Raw genomic sequence first — 25,729 nt, 5'->3', positions numbered from 1 at the left:
GTATATGTTACTTTTGTGTTCGTAAATTACTGCTTATATGCCAAATAACAAATGAAATAAAATACTATTTACCTAAAAAAAAAACAAAAACAAACAAAAACAACAAAAAAAAAAAAAAAAAAAAAAAACTTATGCTTAACTCTCGCGCATGCGCCAAATTTCCGCAAATGTCCGTCAGTTTGTATTATATTTGTGTCGTCTGCTATTAAACTGAATCAGGGATCTTCATTAGTGTTCATTAGTTAACGGATATTAATGGAGATTTCCGAGGCAATTCATCCGCATGTTTATCCGTGTAGTCTTTGTGAACACTTACATATATCCAATCGTCTTGTTTGTCTATGAATGGGAGATAAAATGAGAGAAAGAAATACGCCGGTCTTATTTCCAAAGTTAAACTCTACACTTTTCACCGCCAAATTCATTCGAGGCCCTCAGAACAGTATTCTTCTCTAACGAAGAAGACGGAAAACCTTAAAGATTACAGATCCAAATCATTTTGAATTATTTAATCAACTTCAGTGAATTAACCAGACGCTGTGGTAAGAAATATTTTGATATATTGTTAATTTCTTTACCGCGTGAATTATTGTTTGTGCAATTTTTTATCAATTTATCTTTATTCTATCATGATTGCTAATGTCATGTTATTTTTTTAGGCTTTTTTATTACTGAATAATAAAGAGACTAAAAAACCAACGCTGGTTTTGCTAATTTATTAGCCCTATGACAAGCATATTTATTTTTATGAGTTGTAATTTATTGAAAACATTTTTTAAACATCACACTGATAAACTTAAAACACAGATTCACAAAGGCGTGTTGTTCACCATTGTTCACAGAACCATCATTTAGATATTTCGAATATAGATCTGGGATCCTGAATGAATACTACAGATTGCCGGAAGTTGAATGCACCCTTTTGTACACAATGCAACATAAAATCATCCAAAGAACTATAATAGATATCCCATAAAGTATCTCTTCACGCACATAAACTTATTCATGTGCATTCATTCCTCATCATATAACCACGGCTTACATTTTCTACAATACCACTCACTTCCATCATTCACGCTCTCTGTCAAGTACTCTCTCTCCTGCAAACTTAAACATTCTTCGTGATACCACCTCTCGCATCTATTTTCCTCACACCCATACCACTTTACTCCATTCATCTCGTCAATCATCCGTCCTGTCTCACCGCACACTCCACACGTGAATTTCTTTGCTGCCAAACGGCCACCAACTGCTTTCTTTATAATTTCGTCTTTTCTTTTCTGTTCCTTTAGCCTTTTTTCTTCTTCTCTCTTCTGTTTTTTAATTTGTTTTTCTTCTGATTCTTTCTCCTTCTCTTGCCTTCTCTTTTCTTTGAGTTGCAGTCTCTCTTCCTTAGCCGCAATCTGTCGTTTAATAAGCTCTTCCTTTTCCTGAAATGTTGGATTAAATTTTACACGCGTATCGTGTCCAAGACCTTTGATTATGTTATATCATCCTTATTACTTCGGCTAATGCTAAATCCCGCTAAAAAAGTTGCAGAGATGATCGAAAAAGAAGTTCAGAATAAATAAATCATTCTTTATTAAATTATAGCTTTACTAAACAAGGCAACGGCATTTTATTAATGAATCCAACTTGTCTTGACAATTGGAGAAATCGTGGTCTCAAAATGTATGACCCCATCTTTAAGTGACACAGCCAGTCCGTTTTTTTTTTCGTAAATCAAAGCACCTACTTTCAACTGTCTCAGCATTTCGTCACCACTAATAACGCGCCCTCCAGTGACTACTTTAGATCTTTTTATTTGGGTCTTTGATGACTGTTTTGGTGGTGGGATCAGTATCTGCGCCATGGACTGTGTATTGAGCCCCTGCTCAACTAGAGGGTTCACCGTGAACGAACCACACGTCTCACATGTTTTAACGTTGGTAGCTTCAGTTGTACCACCTGAAAAGCAATACATTATATTGTGCATACGTGTTTTTACTAACAAGATTTAAATATTAGATACAACAGAAAGCAGTTTGTATATGTAGAACAGAAGCAGTCGGTAACAAAGAGCTTCATATAAATCAAAGAAATGTTCGCACAACACTGGGCTCGTTGAAGAGTCAAAAATGTTATGGATTTTTTAAAACTTTATAATGCTTTTTACTGATATATCAAACGGCATAATTCCTTTGATCAATATTTGATACGTACTTTCTTCATTTCTTTTGGTGAAAGTAGGCGGGATGAGCTGACTTTTGTCGATGGCGGCTGGGTTGTACGGTGTAATGCCCGTTGCTGCAAATGCTTCCCGCACAGATGCTGCTGTCGTCTAATCAATTGCATGCCGAAGTACTACTGGGAATTTTGATTTTCCGATTGTTAGATTAGGGTTGGCAAACCCAAGTTTCACAGCAAGGGAACTAAATCTACCCTTCAGCGGACCAAACACCTTAAAAATGAAATAGGTAATGTTATAGAATGAACATGATTTTTAACAATCTTATCGTTTTCTTCATATTAAATAAATGTTGACTTTATCATATTAATATACAAAAATACTAGTATATTGTAAACTATGTTTTCTATAAAACAATGGTGTATTAACAAATCTTTCTCACATATAAGAATTTTTTGTCATTAAATATTTTAATTTATTTACTTCACATCTAATGGTTGTAAGATATGGGTTGTATGTGCAGGCATCCCAAGAAGTACAACACCATTTTCCCGCGCCACTTCTACAAGAGGGAGGGTCACGTGTGAGTCATGGTTGTCAAGTACAAGAAGGACGGGTCTCTCTCTGCCGCAGTTCAAGAGAAAAATTCTCTTAAACCAAGACAAAAGAGCTCTCCATCCATATAACCTGACTGTGACGTCCCAAAGAGCCAGCTGTCCGGCACGCCGTCTTTGTAGTTGCGGTGAGGTAGAGATTCCTGGAAAACATGCCAGAATTTACACCAGTTTCAACAGCGTTAAGTTATTTGAAAACAGATAGTTACTTTACTATCGTTCTTGAATAGGAATAGAACGAAACTCTATCCTGCACAAGAAAAGGCCATTTTTCTCACTTAAAGATCATGCATTGCCGGTAGCAGGGTTTGGCCCATGTGTCTCAATCAAACAGAGTGAGTGAGTTGGATTTTACGGCGAACAGACACAAAAAGGCCAAATACCGCCGAAACCAGAGATAAAAAAAGATTACAAAGTGATTTTAACTACTGGACCATGAAAGTGATTGTTTGTGTGTTTGTTTCTACGATTTGTACCAGGTTTTTCAGACGGACAGTTCACCTAAACATCGTTCCTGAAAGAAGGCGGTTGACTGCACCTATTGTATCAGGTTAAAAAAGAAAGAGGAGATCAACTTACTTTGTAAATTAACATCGACTGAAGTATCTTGCCGTCTCCACAGATGCACATGTTTACGGTTACATGATCATTAGTTATTGTTTTGCTGGTAAACACGTGTCCTTGCCTTGGTCCTATCACCTATGACAGCTGTCTCTCTTTGCCAGAGAATCCGACTTCATCAACATTGAATATCTGTAGAATCGAAATGTATATGTTAAGATTAATATCAACACGTGGTTTAAAGTTTAAGAAACATATTATATATTGTTGATTATAGTGTTATATTATATTCGACTGAACGATGGTACAGTCAAACTTATGAACAAAGACCACCCGAGGTGAAGACAAAAACTTGCCTTTGTTCATAGCTGAACTTTGTTCAGGGGTATACTTGCTCGATTATGTTAATGTATGTTTCTCAGAATCTGTCCGTTATTCACAGTGTAGCCTTTTTTCAGAGGTGGCCGTTAACACAGATTTGACTGTTTTCTTTTTTTTTAAGTAGACCAATTACCTGAGACTCTTTTTTCTTTATACCATTTTCCTCCAATACCCTATCCAACAGTTGAAACCACTCATCCATTGTTTTCTGAGAGGACATCCTGGTTCTAGACTTGTCCATATTTTCAGGTGTCCCCTCAGAAAGTTCTGGATGGCGTTTCATCAGTCCACGTAACCATTTGTCAGAAGGTCCGAAATCTTGGTTAACTGTGGTATCACGGCCTAAAAAGGAAACATAAAATGCATAACAGCACTACCGCTGTCCATGATTCAACATGCCCATGTACTGTGGAAAATATTGGCAGTTAATGTTCCCTTATTTACTCTCATATAAGATAATTTAATTTTGATGGCACTGTTACGGTATATCAAATTTTAGTGTTTTATTACGATTATTGTCAAAACTCCATAAGAATAACTCTTAAAATCTGTTTTTCTCTTAGACCGACTCAACAAATTAGCTTCCATTAGATCGAATAATTAAATACTTAATTAATAATAGATAGAAACCTAATTACCTGACTTGCGGATTACTTCACGGACATAACACCTGATCATTGTCCGCGTCATAGGAAAGCCCTGTCCTGCCATATACTGAATAAAGTTGACTAGAGCAGACTCTTCTTTAGGGGTCAGCAGACGTGGTTGCTTTTTCAGGTTAACAGATGTCGTTTGCTTATTTAGCCGGTCGGAGGGGCACCTGGGGTCTTCCTCCACCATTAAAGCTGGAAAGTCGCCATATGACCTAAAATTGTGTCGGTGCGACGTTAAACCCAACAAATATTTAGCCGGTCGTGCAAAGTGTTTTTTGGAATGCCAAAATCCTGCGCAACTGTACGGATCTTTTGTTTTCGCTGCCTTACGGCAGATATAGCCTTTTCTAAGCATTCAGCTGTGTAAGCCCTGGCTTGCATGATTCTACAGTTATAAAAGTTCATTATTAATGTGAATATTCCTTGGCAATTTGCAATTTTTTTTAAAATGGCATGCTCCATCTTTCAGTTTGTACAGTACCATTTATAGGTCACAGGGATTTTCATAAAAAAAATACTGACTGAAAAGCAAATCAGTCTGCTCTGATCAATGTGCAGGCTGATCTTGATCTGCACTGGTTTCAATGACAGAAAAACTTGCCAGGCCCGGGTCCAGAAATTTATGACAGGGAGGGTGTGTGTGTGGGGGTGGGGGCATCAGCCTAGAACGAAGATTTCACCGCCGAGGCGCATAGCGAGGTATTTGAGGGGGTGCCTTTGCCCATGTTTGGTAGGGAGTCAGGAGGTTTTTCCCTGGATTCTTTTTTTTTTTGGAATACAGACCTGTACGAAATGGTGTCCTCAGGTGCATTAATTGGTTGGTGTAGATCTACTCCTCTCAAATTAGGGGAGTCAGGGAGATCTCCCTGGAAATGTTTTAGCATAGGTCACTTCTCAGCCAACTGGAGGAGGGCTCGGCCCGGCCCTAGTTTCGGGCCTGCTTACGACATAAGTTTCATTTATTCATTTGCATTGTTTTAAACCTTTAGTCTGCTTGAGGCAAGTTATTTTGCGTTTGCGACCAGTGCAGACGAAGATCAGTCTGCACATTCTTGCAGTCTGATCATGGTCTGCACTGTTCGCTATTCAGTCAGTAAATTTTCAGTGAACATCCCTTCAAATAAATGGTACTGCCCAAATTGAATGATGGACCAGTTTATTTAGAAAGTTAGCAGATTAAAGGTTAATATAGACTCATTAAATATTCTTGGGCGTGGACGGTAGCATGCATTTCCACTACCGTCTATGTACAGGCTCAATCAAACCCAGCCTGCAACATTTTCGTTTTTGTTGTGTTGAGCGACCTGTGGAGTTTCCACTTTTTCTATTTTATTAACAAAGGGAAGCAACCGTACACTATCCGAGCACATAGAATTGTACGAGTTACCTCCCTTGAATTGAATTTGAGCATAACTCTCCCTTCTATTTCACATTTAGATATAAAATATGTTTTATGACGTTTTGAAACCCTGCACTAATTTCTAAAAGCTTTATTTCTCCGCTTTATGTGTTTACTAAACATATCGTCTGCTTACTGAAATTACATGTAAACCTATAGATTTAATTTAAGGGCCTCACAGAATAATTGCGCATGCGCAACGTGTCACTTCCGACTCCCCCCCCCCATGTAAACATGCTGTATGAGAGAAGATGAAATGAAAGGTAGCATTTCTTGTCAAATACTTAACTATTGTTGTTTCACTGTGTTGTTGAAAATCAAGCGTCCATTTGATCGACAACAGATGATCAAAGTAAACAACAGAAATAAAGCGTTTACGAGAACGTCCAGTTTGGTGGTCGTCCGGATTTGGTGGTCGCTAACCAGTATATATTTTCTGATTACAAACTTAGTATCGTGATGCAGGTTAAGATTAGCCTGTAAGACTCTGATTAATCTGAAAAACAGGCAAATTCCAGCTTTCGAAATAATCTCTAAATATTCATATGGAGTCAGCTGATATATTATATTCAGTGGTAAGAAAGGTACGTTTACTAAATACAAATTCAGCAATTCAACAATAATTAGAATCTACAGCTTATTATTGAAAACTTAGTTTCGTGTAAACGCTGTACAAGTACATTACAATCACCGTAAACACCATTATAACCACGTCGCATCTGTAAGACAAGTTGAGACATTAGTGTAACTTTTCTCTTTGCAATATTTATATACAATAAAAGTATCTCCCACATTGTCTACCAAGATCGTAATGCTTGGCGACCCTCTTTCATCAATCGACACCAACGCGACTGCCCAGGACTAAGGAGGCACCAGTAAAAAAGTGTATGATTGTCAAAGTCAGTTAGAATCTACTGCAGCTCTTGCAACTGAAATCGTAAACAATGTAGGGAGGTTTCGGTGGATTTGTAAAAATGTATCCCTTCTATTAAACCTATATCAACAAAAGGACAGAATTACAATTTGAAATCCGTTTCTATTTCTCAGGGAAAAGGAATTTCATTTAATTAAGTAGTATTTCAACCTATGAGATGTCGATTAGCCTACTGATCGCGATTCTATATTGAGCATATACATATATATTGTTAATGATGAAAATAATGCAAAATAGGAAGTAAAAAGGGAGACAATCTGCGGTTCCCATTGCCTTGGAAACTTAGATCAAACAGATGCAGATTAATACCTTGTTCATTCCGATTTTGATTTATTTCTTTAAATACATTACATACTTATTACATGTAGATTCTACAATACTATTTCTGCGTACATAGCCTGGTTTAAAGGGACCAACTGTCTAAATAAAATACATGTACATAAAATAGTCGAGCGCTGTTTACTCCTTATCTTTTACAATCTGGTGCTTATTAATCATAAGACCTCGTTTTATTGCATTCGTGTTTGGCCAGATCGTTGGTAGTACAACTTGATGTTCTTTACCATCCCGCCATACTGCAACCGGAAGTATTCTTTTCTTTACGTTTCTCTTTTGACCAACAGTGTCCTCAAGATTCACGTCACATTCATCGATTCTTAAAACAGAAACATCTGCGTCCATCCCCTCCGACAAAGATCCAATCGAATTTAAGCTATATGCACGAGCAGGTGATGACGTCACACTTCTGACGATTTCATTAAGAGGCATTCCAAGGTGAAGAAATTTGGTCATTACCGTTGGGATGTCGTAAGCAGGTCCCTCCTGATTTTCGGTGTGCAAGTCACTTCCTACAGAAAAATAAAACAAGTGCCATTGTTGGAATATATTTTCTCTACTTTTTCAACCAATGATATGTATGTTCTTATTGATGAAAACAGTGCAAATTGTACAACATGTGTTTGAAAGGCTGATCTATATATAGCTGCACTGAAAAAGGGGAAAAAATCAGACAGGTGTTATGAAATGAAAAATCGGTCGCCTAGAGGTTCTTGATGATAAGAGCCGCGCGACGAGAAAACCAACATAGTGCGTTTGCATCCACGCAGTCTGGTCAGGATCCGTGCTGTTCGTTTTCAAAGCCTATTGCAATGAGAGAAACTGTTAGCGAACAGCATGGATCCTGACCAGACTGCGCAGATGCGCTGGCTGCTCTGGATCCCTGCTGGTCGCAAAGTCACTATGTTGGTTTCCTCGTGGTGCGGCTCATAAATAATTCACTTCATATCCTCTATCATAAGTTAAGAAAAGCTTATTTACTCTTACCCTGCTATTATTATAATGGACTGATCCAATATCTAATTAAGGCAATACCATTTTTTATTGGAAGAGTTGTTCAGTGAAAAATTACTAACTGAAAAGCGAACAGTGCAGACCATTAAAAATTTGATAATGCACTGGCCGCAAAAGCATAATCACTTACGGCAGTTGCCCAAAGGTTAATAAAGCTTTTGTCTTAATAATAAAATCAATATTGGCCCCTGAATAATGTTTAGGCCGTATGCTGATACAATCGTATGTAAATAGAATTGTTGTCCCTCTTTGTATTTGCGTTTGTTTTCATTTGCCAAATATTTATTTTATACGCAGTCACCGATCCATTCACTGATGTAGGCTTTTAATATTACAAAGTTTTGTCCTTTGAGACTATTTTAGACATACACTTGTGATGATTTCTTTGGACTATGATGTAAGATACATTATTACTTTTACTTCTGTCATAAAAGGTTACCCATTAAGTTTGGCCAGAAATTTTGTTTGGCAGCTATTTCCGCCACCGTCCAGTTGAATGCACCGGCACCATGTCCACTGTCAAACAGCACACCACGTGCCTTAGCTTCGATGACGTCACTGTGAATTTCTTTAGTTTCCGGATCCACGATAGAACATCTCCATCCGTTGTATGTATGCGTGTATATATCACCAGCTTGAAGGTCCTTTGGACAGCCAAGACTAGACGGTGATGCTGCAATAATAGAAGAACTTTTTTGACAATTGATGTGAATCTGTCATTAATATGATGTCGTTTTTTTTTTTTTTTTTTTTTTTTTTTTTTAATTTGTGAATAAATTAGGAAGAAAGAAAAGAGAATTCATAGTTGTAAGGTTCAGGGTACACGTAAAAAATTCTAACTTTGTTTCCATAAGTGATTGACTAAGGTGATCACATTGAAGTTATATAAAGATATTGGTTCTGTAAAATTAGAATATACCTCTGTCAGTCTGTGTGGGTATCGTTGACTCTACGTGGTGAACCATTAAGGGTACTGCACAACGTTTTGCCGCCGACAATGCTCGTCTAACAAAATAAAAAAAATATGTTTCACAATTACTAACATCAGGACCGACTTGATCAACATTTTATCCGTTCGCTGCGATTTTCATTGGCTAAATTCGGAATTCGTTTTCACAAATAAATGAGGAGTGTCTCTCTTCAAGACGGAAGTATGGTTTGTTTTAAGCATATTTTCAAAACCTGCTATCGAGTTTATAAAGTTTTGAGCAACTAGTCACAGCAGTTTCGAGGGCTGTTACGTCTATAATGCTGTTTGTTCATTAATTTCGGAAGGTTCGTGGTAAGTATATATTATGCAATAGAAAAAAGTGTAAAACACACAGACCGCCCATCACGACAAAAAAAAAGGAGACGCTGCAGGCTCAGTTTGATTGGACCTGTATACGGTAGTGGAAATGCATGCAACCGTCCACCCCCTCTAGCTCCGGGATGAGCAGAACGCAACATGTTAAAAGGACAATAAAAGGAATATAAAGACACCTGAAGATTTGTTCATATGATGGCGAACAGGAGTGAGTTTTCATGAAAAGCGGCGTAGGGTCCAAAGTTGAAATAATTGGTTAGCACAAAACTAATAAAAAAAACAACAAAAAACAATTACCAGGACAAAATAAACAAGACTTTATAGTAAAGACCAGAGTTATTAGAGCCTTCGTATCACAGAAACTGTCAAACAGAAAATAAAAAGCAAGCACAATATCCGTTAAATATAATGACGCAAATGTTAATGTTTTTCAATAAGTCCAAGTAGTAGTATTTATCCGCTTGATAAACTCTTCAGTTATATCTGGGCAAATGCATGTGTGTCGAAAATGTCACTTGCGTAAGAAAATGAAAGAAAAATCTGTTTTGTGCAGCCGACGGAATGATAAGTTAGATCAAAATGTTATATGTAGATGCTGTAAAGATAATGTTTCATGGAGATGAGTAACATAAAAGACAGTCGTTACTCTTCTGTATGTCAAAGGAAGTTTATCAATGTTGGTATAACACAGATAATAAAATCATATTTTCTCCCTTGCTTTAGCCACTGTTGAAGTACGTATATTTGGAATACAACCTACGTCAACTTTTATTTCAAGCAACTATAAAGGTCCGAAATAAGATCAATATTCCCCCAGAATGCTCCAATATGGTCAAATATAAATATCTCAATAATTGAAAATGATCACAGCGTGTAAGAGTTATTAATTAAATCATTTAAATTGGGGACAGTTTAATGTCAAATTATTTCACTTGTTGTTTACATCAAAAATGACCTGTTCAACAAGGGTCATTTACCTGTAAATAAAGACTTCCTATAAAGAGATTGAGGGGAGCGTCTGCTTATTATTATCATACACGGGGTCTACCTATTGTTCAATACAATCAATGTCCAAAAATATGTGTACAACCTTTGCCGAAAGGTCATAAAAAAGTAAAAAACACACTGTTAAATTTACTGGTCGGAAAAAACGAAAAGTGAAAACTATATAATTAAATAGATTATGTTGCATCATTAAATATTTTGGTAATAGTTTGAAAATACCTGGTAATCGACAATGTCTGTGGTCTAAATTCTGTATTTAATAATATTCAAACCCTATAATGTAAAAATGAACTTGACACACGGCGTTTGGGTATTTAATTAAATGAATAACTAAAAACGTAAGATGCCATGTTATCGGATACATAAATCTGCACAAATGCGTTTCAATCTAAAAAGGTAAATATTTCAGCAATAAAACATTAGCCCATGATCAACCTGCAAGGACCTTGGTCTGCACTGGTCGCAAAGGCAGAATCACTTGCAACCAGCAGTGTAAAGGTTGATTGTGCTTTAAAATATTCATACTTCATTCTTAAGAAGTAGCTGAAAGTAATTTTTAATTCTTTTTACTTTTGAACTATACCTGCAACTAAAATGATACATTTGCGCACCTGAATGCTTCAGCTTCCAGACGACCATTGTCACACACGCTCGCTGATAGTCTGACCTTGACACCGACAATAACATCACGGTTGGCTTGAATACACTTAACACATTCCTCCTCATCCAAGATCGCCAACGTGTCTGATTCTCCACCAAGTGCTGAAAATAATATTTATATTAACACATGAATGATTGCACAATTATTGACTTTTCAGCTGTACAGTACGGTCAGTATTTACATTCTCATCAGCTAAATTGATAAGTTATGTTTTGACGAAGTTGTATTAAGACAAGCCTTGTTGTGTGATATTCCGCGGCTTGTAAACCAGTCCTACTTCGACTTTACTGCAAATTGTGAGGTAAACTTTAGATCTTAATAAATCGAACAACGTTTGTAACCTAGTTGCTGATTGGTCAGAAAAGCATTAGAAGGAAAAAAAGGTCGGGTATCCATACAATACAATAATAAATAAGAAAGAACAGTTTCAATTAGTGGCTTCAATTTTGTTTCATCCGTTTAACACAAAGCAGGTTATAAAAATAATGTAGTTATTATCTCTTAACATTTGATATAAATGTATGTTTGAAAATGAAGATGCAAACTTTTTTTGAAATATATATAAATTTATTCTTTGGTAAGTATGTTTTCGTAGGAAAGCTAAAATAGATGTCTACTATGTGCATATATCCATTCTATTTTTTTTTTTTTTATAAAATACATATGTACCCCTTCGCAAATATGATTCTGTTTCCTAATAAACAGAAAGTAAATTACCCTAATAGCATTATAGATTCGCTGACGCTTTTGAAGAGTCAGCCGTTTAGTAAAATAAAAGAATATTTAATTTGGGAATAGATTCTACCAATTTTCGTCGCGAAGTGGGATCGATCCCTCTATGCTAACATGCGATATACCGAATGAGATATCTACTATTCAATTGAAAAATTTGTAATTCCACAGAGCGTCTGACTTCGGATTTTTTGGAAGAATACGCTTTTTCATTGTGCCTTATAAGCATCCACATATCTTGTCCGAATCGAAACGTCTTGCACATCAGTACAAATATGGGAAGTCGGATCGATTTCGAATTGAGGCACTGCCTTATTTCATATTACACGACGTATAAACCTCTTACACGTGTATCATTGCAACGTATATATAAGTTTTTCACAGACAGCAAATTACAGGAAAGTCATTCTGCATAGTTACACAGTGATGAAAAAAGCAACACTCAGTCGAGACATTTTTTTACTTTACAAACAAAACTGACTGAAAAGGTTTCCTTTAAGAGAGCTAAAATGGCTTTTATTTGCAGGTGACCTTTAACTAAATTGTGTCTATTCTACATGACTTTGTTCTAGCATGTTTTCATCTGCGCTAGAGTACTTGCATCAAAACAAACAAGGTTTATAATAGAAATGTTTCATGTTTGTGAATAAAATTTACACTGAATAATAGTAATAGACCCATGCTACACGTGATGAATAATGCAGATACCTAGTTAGTGTGTGTGTGTGTGTTCGGGTTTAACGTCTTTTTCACCTAGTTAGTAGTTTAAACAGTAGTTTAAACGTGTGATATTAAGTTGTTGAGATGATATCTTGGTGCAATGAAGTATACGTAATTTGTTCAGCGTTCTACTAATTTTGACCTTAGACGCATTTTATAGAGAACTGGTGCATCCCCTATGCTTGTCAGAAGAAAAATGTTGATGATCAAAAACAGGCTGCTGAAAAACCTAAATAACCAGTCTTTGTTACTCAAAACTTCGGTTTTCGGTGCAGACACTGATTTTGTATTGGGCATACCAGTTAAATGCGCTTTCTTAAACAGTTACAGGAGAATAGGATTTAGACTGTCTTTTATTCAAGCCAGCATAGCATTGTTGAGCCGTATATATGTCAAAGATCGAATATGTAACACGTGTGCGATATATTCGACCGTAAATTTGGCATTTGTCTTTTGTGACATATTCGTCTGGTCATTTTTGACAGTACACACCGAAACGTGTATGTGACATTCGTTGTGATATAAAAATGCATGAAACTACAAATAATGCAATTTGAGAATCATATTTTTCATCTAAACACAACACAAAAATTCACTTAATATTTGACGGTTTCGACCTCAGCTAAGGCCATCATCAGAATGCCGAACTTTGCGAGATCGGCCATGCTCGATGATTATTACCAACACGATGAACTCATTCAAGGACTACAAATAATGCTTTAGTTAAACTCATTCCAGGAAGGGGGTCGGAACCCACCCATCCCCGGACCCCGATAGGAGCCGGTCATGCAAATATATCAAGCTTCCTCTGTGTTTTTGAAAGCTGATCGCTTTGAAATAAATGTACTGTTATGGTCGCACGTGTAACTGGGACTTTTTATAGATACTCCCTTCATTGCATTGCGGCAAATTACAGCCGGCTACGCCTACATGGCGGAGCATGAATTGCTATTGGATGTCCCCGGACACCCATACCGATAAAAATGTATAGTGATGTTTTATACTCGATGTTATTCCGAAAAAAAAATGTATACACAGGGGATTACCGGTATTTGAGTTTCATATATACGTGCGCCGAATGAACACATGTTGTCTCATAGGAAAGAAAAATAAAATGGTAGTGGTGGTAGTGGTAGTTGTGGTGGTAGTAGTAGCAGAAGTGGTGATAGTGGTAGTAGTGGTTGTAGTGGTGATGGTAGAAGTAGAAGTGGTAGTAGTGGTAGTAGCAGTGGTGGTAGTGGTAGTGGTGATGGTTTTGTTTGATTGTTTTGGGTTTAACGCCGTTTTTTCAACAGTTTTGCAGTCATGTAACGGCGGGCAGTTAACCTAACCAGTGTTCCTAGATTCTGTACCAGTACAAACCTGTTCTCCGCAAGTAACTGCCAACTTCCCCACATGAATTATCAGAGGTGGAGGACGAATGATTTCAAACACGATGTCTTTTATCAAATCGACACGAAGAACATACGTCCCGCCCGGGGATCGAACTCGCGATCCCGCGATCCGTAGACCAACGCTCTCCCTACTGAGCTGAACAGGCGGGCGGGTGGTGGTGGTACTGGTAGTAGTGGTAGTGGTAGTGGTAGAAGTGGTAGTGGTAGTGTTAGAAGTGATAGTGGTGGTGGTAGTAGTAGTAGTGGTTGTGGTAGTGGTGGTGTTAGTGGTAGTGGTGGTGTTAGTGGTAGTAATGGTGGTGATGGTGGTAGTAGTTGTGGTGGTGGTAGTTGTAGTGGTAATGGTGGTGTTAGTAGTAGTGGTGGTGTTAGTGGTAGTAGTGATGTTAGTAGTAGTAATGGTGGTGATGGTGGTAGTGGTTGTGGTGGTGTTAGTGGTAGTGGTAGTGGTGGTGTTAATGGTAGTGGTAGTGGTGATGTTTGTAGTAGTAATGGTGGTGATGGTGGTAGTAGTTGTGGTGGTGGTAGTGGCAGTAGTTTTGATAGTAGTGGTAGTAATAGTAGTGGTGGTGGTAGTGGCGGTAGTGGTAGTTAGAACTAATCTGGACAAAAGATGGCATTGATCGGTTGGCGATTTCATACAGCAATCGAGTATCGTTTTTCGATCTTTTTTTCCGATCAAGGCAATTTCTAAACGATCAAGAGTCGATTGCTACATGATCTTTTCACGATTTCTTCAAGAACTCTTGCCAACCGGCCCTACTCAATTTTTAACGTATAAAAAATATCGGATAAACGACCATTTCCCAATTTCTTGTTAGTGTTAACATGACCGCCACCCGACGGTCGCACGAACACAGTCTGTAACTTTCCGAACCCCTTGGTCGGCAATTGATCAAACATTTATACAAATTAAAGACATATATATTCGGTCGAATCTTTCATTCGTATTATATATTCGTTCTGTGACATATACGGCTCAATGTAGCATCAAAATTCTGCTTGTGTTACTAAAGCAAATGGAATCTGTAAGAAGATTATTTATAAGCAAAGAATGCAAGAATGCAGCCAATCAAAGCAATAGCCGACACGATTTGACCGAGTCTGTTAGTGAGACTATTGAAATGTGCAATGCCCCCTAGCACCGGCTTTAACGGATAATAGCAACACCAAGCTAATTCGTTAGTAAACTATAACTAATAAGAATTAAAACAAACATATCTATATACAAATCTATATATGAGCCACGCCATGAGAAAACCAACATAGTGCGTTTGCGACCAGCATGGATCCAGACCTGCCTGCGCATCCGCGCAGTCTGGTCAGTATCCATGATGTTCGCTTTCGAAGCCTATTGGAATTAATAGAAAATCCGCGCAGGCTGGTCTGGATCCATGCTGGTCGCAAACACACTATATTGGTTTTCTCGTAGTGGGGCTCATTATCTATTAGCGAAATTGGGTTTCATCTATCAGCAATCCAAGACATTCGAATACACGCTATGAGTTATGATACTAAGCGCACTATCCGGTTGATTTCTTTGACAGTTAGTTTGCAGGCTTCTCTAACATAACATATAGTTTAATACACATTTTGTTCAAAAAGAGTTTGATATGATAATTTACTGTCACCAAACGTAAAAGTAGACGCGAATTCTTTGAACGCAGTGACATAGATAATCTAGTTACAACGCTGTGTCAGCAAGAACACTTGAAAACATAGAAAATACAAACATAGCTCATACCTCCGCCAGAACAGCCGGCCGCTGCCAGTCCGTGGAGGGCGATGTGTAGCAAACAACGAACACGTGTCTTTGACTTGTCAACGATAAACTTTCGAAGACCAAGAAATGTTGAAGCACCTGTAATTAAATAAAAAAATTACTTAATGAAAAGATGTATTGATAACTACCAGTGGCGTATGCCGTTTCTCTTCAGAGAACCGGCTAGGTGTGGCTTCCAGACACTGCTCGTACGCCGAGTTACGGCATTCTCGTGAGATTTGTCGGATGTTGCTATTGGATCTTATTATTAGTGACTTTTTGGGTTCGAAACCTCGCTTTGGATTAAGAATTCTGCATGTGAGGAAGCCGTTCCACTGGCTTACCGGGGATGATTTTTGTTTCTACCGAAGTGCTCGCCCGTTCCTGATACAACTCTTTGTCGGCACCTGGAATCTTCCTTCAACATCAAAAGCTAGAAAAGTCGCTATATGACTTTAATTATGTTGGTATGTCGTTAAACAAAATTGTGAAGATTAACTTGTATCAATTGGTTAACTGGTTAAAAAAAAGGTATTGCTTTGGATAATGACAATATCTTATATACTTGAAACAGGGACATATCTGGGTATACGCCTATACGCCTGTGCGTACAATCTGAATTTGACATCGTGAAAATGAAAATACTGAAAATGCTAAAAATGCAATAAAATGTAAAGCCTAAGGAGAGTAGGTGGCTATTAAAATTTGTTCTTTTGGACAATATGATCTTTATGAGATTATAAAATTCATTTTTGAAACATTACGCTGATTTTTGCTTTTTAATAATCGTGATTATAGGAAAACATAAAAGGTAAATGTAGATATCCTGGAAGCATAGAACACAGCTAGCACCACCAGAGCCACAGATCACGAAATAGACCTGCCTCAAATAGAAACACGCACACATACCCACGCACACATGCACGCACGCACAAGTACATAAACTGACAGCAAGGGGAAAATGAATGGATAAGGGAACACATTGGGCAGACGAAAGCTGGTTTACTGACAGTATCATATTTGCATTTTGAAGTTCTCATGATCATCAATTTTCATTAGTGTATTCAATTTTCTTGTAAACAAAAGCCCAAAAGAGAACAAACCTCGAAAAATGTGTACGGACATACCAACTGGTGTTGATAGTATATCAATTATTGCAAATATCATTTATTTTTAACTGAACTTGTAAAGGTTTTCACACATCTCATTTGACCTTGATTACACATGTTTATATTGGACATCCATTGATTTCTATAGAAAAATTTCTCATAGATATGTCTCGCTAGAACTAAAATGCTCAATTGGTAAACTTAAGTAGAAGCATTCGAACAATGACTAAAGCAAGTGTCTAACTAAACACCTTGGAAACTATGCAGGTAAACCCTGAAACGTTCAAAAGTTTAGTATAGGATGACCAATTAAAGCAAACTTGCAATATTTTACAAGTTCGTGTTTGTGTCTCAAAAGACCTATCCGGCTTTTAGCAATGTTTAATGTCAGGAGGAAGATTTAGTCATGAACTGGTACCTGGATAAAGCCATGAACTGTTCACAAAGCCAGTACTACTAGTTTGACTGCTTACTCTTATACCTCGTGCGGAGTTTCGAACATACAAAGATACGAGTGGATACAAACTACAGACCATATCTCAAAGGTATACTAGATCTGTATTTCACATTAATTATTTTGAAAATATGAACATTTACTACATATAGATTATTTAAACATACCGGTTCGCACACGGTTCGAATATGCGATTTGTTCACATTAGTAGCAGCTGTGATTAGGTAAGAATAAAAATGCTAACAGACACATTGTTAGGTCCATTTGGCGATACACAATATGCCTGCACGGGTCATGGCAGTTGTACAATAAATATATCATAGAATGGCACAGTGTTTGAATGACGCAAATATGTTGAAACATAACTATATATATCTACTTTACTGTTGATTTAAGCTATTGTGTCCTGGACTGTATTTTATAGAGCAAATCTTAGAACATTGAATACTAGTACGGGCCAAGTTTCGTGTCCAAGCGATCGAGCTATTGAAGCACACAGGTTTCAGGATAAAGTTACATAGGATTCTATAAGAAAAAGGGTTGTACTCCGGGGCTGCTCCAGTTGCAATTTTAAACCCGATCCGCCGTGAGATTAAGACCCCCTTCCTCACCTATTACACACTTGCAGCATGTCTGCTTGGTTCGTATCTATGCTGCCCATATCTTGTGTACAGTTTAAAAATAATCCAGGTACCATCCCCTGTTGAAATATGTTAGCTTTCTGTGCATTAAACATTATGTGGATATCTGGCTATAATATTTCAAACTGAAATTTGCAGTTCAGCAAGTAAGTGCTAGTGTGCATTTAAGTACTTAACAATGGACTGGTGCTTCATTTAATAATATTTTTGTTGGGTTTAACGTCGCACTGACACATTTTGTATGCCATGCAATATAAATCATTTCATAACATTATCATAATTTCCTACCTGAACTCCCAGCATCAATGACAGTTGTCACACCACGTGCTAAACATGCATCATCCGGATTAATTCCAAGCGGTGTAGCGTACTGGTAACAGTGTACGTGAGCATCAATTAATCCCGGCGTCACAATTAGACCCGATGCATCGTATGTTGATTTAGAATTTAACTGAAGGTTCCTTCCGACAGCAAATATTTTACCATCTTTTATAGCTACATCAAGTATATCATCAATATCATTTTGAGGATCGATGACCCGTCCATTCCTTATTAACGTATCCATGGCTAATTTGGTTTTACTTAATCAGTTGTTAGTAGATAATGTCAGGACGCATACCTTCGTTATCTTTATACGTGTCTCTATGAGAATCGCCTCTTTACACTTTCAATTAGTTTCGAAAATGATACGAAGATTATATTTATAGTCGTAAGTAGTCAAGGCTAGGAGAATAGACCAGGTCACTGGGTACATTTTACTATATAGTCTATCACCCTTGTTATCCGGATAATACGAAATGCTGTGATAATTCCAAAATGCTACAAAATGACAGATGAACGCTTCTGAAAATGTCAGGTTTTTCGGTAAGTTGATGTGGCTTGATAAGAGATTTTAGCCAACTGATGTTGCAGAAAGAACGAATGGTGATTTGTTTCCATGGAACTCAAACTATTTTACTTTATTTTTGTAAATACAATACACAATATGTTAAATAGTTTACAAAATCCATGTAAGTTTAGTTTGAAAATTCATAAAAAATATTTAGAATTGTTTTTTTTATGATTGTAATTCACTGTATATACAACTCTACCATTTCCCTATCTGACATAGTTTAGAGTAAGTTGTTTACGTTTGCCGATTTTATGTCAAAACCATTTATATTGATCCTTGTGTGAAAAATGGATAATAGCCGAAAATGAACATGGATAATGCCCTAGATGTGTTGTCTTTGAAAGTGGATAATAGCCGTCATTGACTTCTTTCATTTACATAACATTACACATTGACCAGTTTTGTGTGTGTGGACATGTTTTGGTGAATGAGTTTGTAACAACATGATGATATGAACTTGTTAACGATTTTTAGCTCGACTATTCAAAGAATAGTAGAGCTATTGGACTCACACCTGCGTCGGCGTCGGCGTCCCGATTTGGTTAAGGTTTTGTATGTAAGCTGGTATCTCAGTAACCACTTGTGGAAATGGATTGAAACTTCACACACTTAATCACTGTGATAAACTGACCTATATTGCACAGGTTCCACCATAACTCTATTTTGCTTTTTTTTCTACAAAATTATGTCTCATTTTCGACTTAGAAATTCTTAGTTAAGGTTTTGTATGTAAGCTGGTATCTCGGTTCTCACTAATATGAATGGAATGAAACTTCACACACTTGTTCACTGTCATGATTTGGCATGTACTGTGTAGGTCCCATAACTCTATTTTGCATTTTTTTTTCAAAATTATGCCCCTTTTTCAACTTAGCAGCTTTTGGTTTTAAGTTTTTATATGTAAGCTGGTATTTCAGTATCCACTAATGGGAAAGGATTGAAACTTCACACACTTAGTTATGAGTATCAGTCATAAGCTGATAAGCACTGTGAAGGTTCCATAACCCTTTTTCCCATTTTTAATAAATTATGCCCCTTTTTCGACTTTTGTATTCATTCAGTTGGCAAGGCTGTTGTATAGTCGAGCGTTCCTCCGACAGCAACCTAATAAGTAGAGCAAATGAAACCCATCGCAGATTAAGAGTTTTTGCCTCATATATTATCAGAAAGAAATTTTAACACTCTCTTTCCATGAATGTAATTCTTACAATTACAGAGATAGTCCGAATGACGACTTTGGATAAAGACCTGATAAAGAATGCCGAAAAGATATGGCCATATATTGGCACTTGTTTCAGTGCTGGTGGGAGGGGAGGGTGTACCCGGCAGCCAACCTATACAGATCTTTGGCTCCTTTAGAATGGCTTTTGGAGTTTGGCTGGAGGTTATCTTCAACCTACCAAGATCTACAAACGTATAATACTGTCTTCAAAAATGCCCAGGATTTTCAACACCATAACACATACCGCAGATTTTGAACAGCAGTCAAAATATCATGGTTATTATAGTCCAAGGAACAAAGCAAAAAATATGATCTCAGTTACAATTCATAACACCAACGTAATGTATTGAACTTGCAGAAGAAGAGGGAAGGCGATATTGGACAAATATTAAGTTAATAAAGGTAGATCTTATCCTATACACACGGACTAACTCTTTATATTTTAGTATAGAAATGCATGTGAGTCTTGTATTGCAGATTAAATTTTGGTAGACATTCTTAGGGGGACAACTTTGTATGGAAAAGTTAACAAGTGTACTAAATTATTTAGTACAATATCGAAATATTATCAGTTAAGGGATTAAGGGGATGTACTTCTGTGACATACCGGGGACAATACCTATCAGAACAAATCAACACCCATTACAATATTTACAAATTTATTTTCAGAAAATGATTATTTACAATGAATAAATGAAAAGTGAAAAAAATCTTATAATCAGAAAGAAAAAAAACTGAGCTCAGTAACTCTTTTATGAAGTATAAAGTTCTAACACTGACTGTTCGTTGACACAGATGTTTCAGTTAACTTTGAACTTTAAGTAGCACAAAAACTAAACAACATATCTTCAAGTCAAGTCCCTTTTAACCGTGAATACGTTGATTCCGTTTTGCCTCCCTATGATGGTAGGTGATTGGATCCCTGATCTGACTTCAGTGAATCACAAAAATCATCGTCTTTGCGGTTTACGGCACAACCATGGGACGAAAGCTCTGCGCTGGGAAAATCACATCCAGGTGAGTGAAGACAAGTGAACCGCGGGTATTGTACTTCCAGGTCGTGACATCATCACCAGGTAAAAGTCGTCTGGTGGAAGAAGCTAAAATATATAACATAATTTTATGGTAAGCACCATAGCAAAACAAAAGTCAGGGCATAAAACTGCTCCTTTGGGTACACCATACCTCCGTAGGCTCCCATAAATGATACGTGCTACTTATACAAAATACATGTGCTACTAAGTTCATACGTCACGTGATTAAAATACGTCACTTATTGCTTCCATTATTTCTAAAAATACTTAAAAGTCTAAAGTTAAAGTATGGCAAGATATGAAAACTTTATGATGAAAAATTATAGATAAGGAAATGATAAACTGCAGCTATTATTTACAACTACAAATTAACAAAATTCAATGCAACTCAAACGTTATACCATAGCTGGTATTACTATAATATCAAGTGCCATTCAACAAAACGGACACTGTTTAGATGTGCTATAGACTGGCACACAATAATTCCAAATTACAAAAACATATTACATACATGATACTAGACTTGCCACATAGATTTATACATTACAATGCAATGCAGTAAAGGGGTTTCATAATTAACAACGAAATGTTTGACATATGTTTTTGAAAAAGAGTACTTTACAATTATCATGTTACACAAATTTCAGTGCAAATCTTACAGCTTATACAAACGAAACATTTTAGATTCCTCTTTCGAAATAATTTACAAATGTCTGAAAAATTTAATAAATAAACCTGACATACCGAAACTAGCCAAAATCACATGTCGAAAAGCAAACGTGTTACAAAATTCTGTAGAATAAAAAAAATTACTAAATGAAAATACTAATTCAAAAATTATACAAAAATCTAACAAATAAACTTCTTACCTCGATCGAGCATAACTTTCTACCAAGAAATATCAATTTTACGTAAATTCGTCTAATGTTGAAAGTGGTGTGCGCTAGGCATATCTAGTCCAGTCTAATTGTAGGGTAATGTCCCGCCAAATACTAAATTTCATGGGACTCACGGCTTATGCGTGTACTCTGACTACTTGTATTTCCACGGGAATCACGATATAGCCGGGAAACTACTTTGGCGCGGATTGAAATTGACAATTTAGGGCCCGTTATAGTGGTTTTGGGGATAAAAACATAAATTACTGAAGTTTATAAATATCAACTTTCTTATTACTGAACCGAATTTAATACAATTTACATGGAAATTTAAGTTATAAAATACAGAAAAACATGAGATGTATTTCATGCGACAAATCTGACATCTACCTCAATAACTTAAGAATTTACAAAAAGATGATGCAATACCTGTATTTAAACTACAGATACAATGAGGCCCGTATGTCAGTTTGTGACAACTTCTATGAATTCACAGCAGTATTCAACATATTCCAGCAAAACTGACCTGTTAAATGGCCATTATTTTCACACTCTTAAAATGCTAACAGCCCCCTAGCATACTTAATTTCTAAATATGGGTGTACCCCTCCCCCTGTGGAATCTCAGCACATTTAGATTCAGGTGTTAAATTTATTTACCTTTTCTGGCTTGTTTAATTTTTTACAAAAATCTAGCAGAAAAGGTGCAGGCTTTAGAACCTTCTGACAGCGGACTTGAGTTCTAAAACAGAATTTTACAAAGATATAGACATTTACCCTTTCGATAAAATGTTTCAGGAACATCTGGTACTAACCATGTGTATAAAACATAAACTTGGACATGCTACAACCATTAGTTACCACATTTTATGAGTATACTTCTTCAATATACATCAATCGGTACCTTTAGAACAGCATATGCAAAATTTCAAACTACAATATTGGCTATTATCCTTAAGGCATTTCGGGCTTTATCTTCAAAATTTCTTTGAACACTTGGGTCAGTATCCATCGACTACTACATATGCTTATATATTTGTCAATATAGGTTATTTGATCTAAAATAAAAACTTTTGAACATGTTCATATCATTGCTTATATAATAACTGAATAATACAAAATAATATTCATTACCGAAAGTCCATTAAATAAGGTTGACAATGCTTTGAATCGCCAAACTCATTCTCAAAAGCAAAATGTACACATTGTTTGGCGCTCTCCATACTGAACAATATGTCCCATATTCAAATTGTTTAGTGCAAATGGTACAGCTTCTAAACCATGTTGAATCAGTTATAATACTTTAAACAATCAGAATGAGTGATAAGAAAATATTGACCAAAACAATGTCCATACCAAGTTTGACATTTACTCCTGTTTGTAGCATTTTGGAATTATCACATCATTTCGTATTATCCGGTATATATAAATCCGCCATCTTGGAAAGAGGGAAAAATTGAAATCATTCGGGCGTAGTGTTAACGGTGCATTCAGCGTGCATATTCAAATATACACTAATTACCATCTGTTCAAAACGTGTATCTCCATCCAACTTCAATGTTTAAATTTTAAAAGCAGAACATTAACTAGTACAAATAAAACGACATTGTTTACAAATTGTGTTTGGATAGTAAATAATCCTGTCGAAAATTATCAACTTGAAGGTTAAACGCGTGAGGTTAACTGTATTGGTTACGCTCCAGGGTGTTTATAAAATACACTTTCTTTCACGTTAGAAAATGCCTATTACTCTTTAATTTAAACCCGCAAGATGTTTATTTTTAATTAAAACATTTGCTAATGAACAAAATATTTTTCATAAACACCATCAAACTGAATTGATACAGCCTGAACAAGCGAATTAAACGTAAAGTGGCGCCCGAAATAGTTTAGGTTTAACTTTACCCTAATTAAGACAGGTGCACAAATATGTTTAAACTACTGTAACTGATGTATGGAGTGTATTGGTTACGGTTCAGGGTAGACTTGCATCAGTCGTTAGTCATTAAATGTAAAGCACTTGGCCATAAAATCAATCCTCTCTGATACCACTTTCTGAAAAAATTTACAATATCTCTTGCCTCTGTCTCTCAGAGATGAGCCTAGAGAGAAAATGGATTTCTGAGAAAATATCAGTGTCAGTATGAAGAAAGAAATTAATATTATTACAGATTATTTAATCTCAACAGACTTTGTAAGTCTAACATTAGCGGAGAAGTCTCGTACGTCATTATACCTACAAGTAAGGCGGTGAATAAAACAAAACAATTTTCAAATATAAAAGAACTGACTAAAAACAGTTGATTAGAGTGAAACTAGTTTTCGTGTAACACGGTTACATATACCTGCCACTTACACTAAGGATTTAAGTTGTTTGAATGATAAAATGTTTTATAGAATATGCTCATTTCCAGCTATTTTTATCATTTCGGTAAAATCTATTTCATTGTCAGTTCATAAATAATGTTATAGAACTGCACCATATGGATCTCTTCACACATTATTTGCTTATTGATCGCGGCCGATGAATAGAACAAGTATATACGTGCTGGGGAAAATATTTCATGATGGACCTGTGAATTCTTTACTTGTGGGTAAAACAGGTCTCATAAGCGTAAATACGACTAGCTTCTACTGATTATAAAACATACCGTACGATTTGTTGTGAATTAACTGTTGATGACTTTTAGTAGTTCAACCGCCCCCCTTGTTTAAGAGCAACATTTAAAAAACACGTTTTTTTTCATCCTCAAGTAATAAGTAAGTAGACTCGCCCAGTTTAATCAATCTAGACGCATACATAGAGCGCTTACTTCACCCGATTTACATTCGGAACATTTTCACGCGTTTCGGGCTTTATTATCTGCGGCCTGGAGGCCGCAGGTATATTGGAATGCAACAAGTATTAAAGTACATGGAGACTGGGCGATTTCATGTGATATTTTACCGGTTTGCGATTGGCTTAATCGCATTTATGGAACGCCGTTATTGCAATAAAGCTGGCACTCTGTATGATATATATAGAGAAAGTCTTGTGACCTGAATTCCTTATTTATTATTTTATATAACTTATTCAAACTTTCAGCGGTGATCAATATTGATACCTAGTTGTGCATAAGGGATTTTTAAGATTCCTCTTTGTTTAATTTCATGGATTATGGTCTTGAGTTTTTTTTTTGTTGTTGTTTTTTTTTTTTTTTGCTCTATATGTCAATTTAGTCCAAGTGAAGGCATGAATCACATTTGTAATAGTTGTAGTAAAGTATTTCAATAGTCAAGGAATGTGGCCTGTTGAGCTAAAAGTTATGCCATACATGAAAGGGAAATATAGTTATTTTTGCTCAGAACAATAACTTTCAGAATTAAGAAATATATATTTCATAGGTCTACTTGTACAACATGTAGAATGGAGTTATTTTTCCTATGTAAAGCGTAATGGTATGATAAAAAAACAAGTACGATATTCACTCATAAGTTACTTTTTAGCCTGGTATAACTTCTGTCCGCAGGAAATCTTTCGACTTGTCGTATGTTTAACATGGGATTTTTGAACCGTCCAAAGATGTTGGAAATATTTGTCTCATTGTTTACTTTTTTTTAATAAAAATGTTACTGCTTTCATTTTCTACCAATTTTTTCCACCCTTGCCTGAAAAAACAGTAATGAGTTTGTACACTGTTCATACAATTGTGCTCTGTTGAAATTTAACCAAACACAAGTTTACCTGCATAAACAGAAAGCGTGATATGTCACCATGCGCGGATCGAGAGGGGGCTGGGGGGGGGGGGGGGGGGGGGTCTGGACACCCTTTGGAAAATCTTTAAAAAAGGAAAGAAGACAAGAAGGAAAGAAAATGTTTTT

At 36.4% G+C, this 25,729-nt stretch overlaps 2 protein-coding genes across 4 annotated transcripts; both read right to left on the bottom strand.

Moving 5' to 3' along the window:
- Positions 1-707: 707 nt before the first annotated feature.
- On the bottom strand, positions 708-4,337 carry LOC123566676 (chromatin assembly factor 1 subunit A-like). The gene is made up of 6 exons (XM_053523163.1): positions 3,857-4,337; positions 3,361-3,534; positions 2,651-2,924; positions 2,203-2,440; positions 1,736-1,947; positions 708-1,430 (listed from the first exon to the last, which is right to left on the bottom strand). The coding sequence occupies exons 5-6, from the start codon at positions 1,850-1,852 to the stop codon at positions 1,014-1,016; spliced, it is 534 nt and encodes a 177-aa protein (XP_053379138.1). The 5' UTR covers positions 1,853-1,947; positions 2,203-2,440; positions 2,651-2,924; positions 3,361-3,534; positions 3,857-4,337; the 3' UTR covers positions 708-1,013.
- Positions 4,338-7,156: 2,819 nt separating this feature from the next.
- Positions 7,157-23,748, bottom strand: LOC123527160 (deacetylase EF_0837-like). Of its 3 annotated transcripts, none has more exons than XM_045306459.2 (7): positions 23,391-23,748; positions 18,132-18,587; positions 15,622-15,738; positions 10,982-11,132; positions 8,979-9,064; positions 8,499-8,732; positions 7,157-7,557 (listed from the first exon to the last, which is right to left on the bottom strand). In XM_045306459.2, the coding sequence occupies exons 2-7, from the start codon at positions 18,406-18,408 to the stop codon at positions 7,169-7,171; spliced, it is 1,254 nt and encodes a 417-aa protein (XP_045162394.1). In that variant the 5' UTR covers positions 18,409-18,587; positions 23,391-23,748; the 3' UTR covers positions 7,157-7,168. The 3 variants fall into 3 exon arrangements, with proteins under 3 accessions (XP_045162394.1, XP_045162393.1, XP_053379137.1); XM_045306458.2 differs by having other exon boundaries at positions 18,132-18,566; XM_053523162.1 differs by lacking the exon at positions 23,391-23,748 and having other exon boundaries at positions 10,954-11,132; positions 18,132-18,295.
- Between the last annotated feature and the right edge of the window lie 1,981 nt (positions 23,749-25,729).

The sequence above is a fragment of the Mercenaria mercenaria genome, chromosome 14 (assembly GCF_021730395.1).
Source record: "Mercenaria mercenaria strain notata chromosome 14, MADL_Memer_1, whole genome shotgun sequence".
NCBI classification, from domain to species: domain Eukaryota; kingdom Metazoa; phylum Mollusca; class Bivalvia; order Venerida; family Veneridae; genus Mercenaria; species Mercenaria mercenaria.
The sequence above is the reverse complement of the archived record's forward strand: the minus strand, read 5'-3'. Positions and strand labels throughout refer to the sequence as shown.

Coding starts and splice junctions, on each gene's coding strand:
- LOC123566676 (XM_053523163.1), bottom strand. CDS start 1,852: ATGGCGCAGATACTGATCCCACCACCAAAACAGTCATCAAAGACCCAA. Junction 1,431..1,735: donor AAATGCTGAGACAGTTGAAA/GTAGGTGCTTTG, acceptor CCAACATTTCAG/GAAAAGGAAGAGCTTATTAA.
- LOC123527160 (XM_045306459.2), bottom strand. CDS start 18,408: ATGGATACGTTAATAAGGAATGGACGGGTCATCGATCCTCAAAATGAT. Junction 9,065..10,981: donor CTGGAAGCTGAAGCATTCAG/GTGCGCAAATGT, acceptor TTATTTTGTTAG/ACGAGCATTGTCGGCGGCAA. Junction 7,558..8,498: donor TTTCTGGCCAAACTTAATGG/GTAACCTTTTAT, acceptor ATTTTTCTGTAG/GAAGTGACTTGCACACCGAA.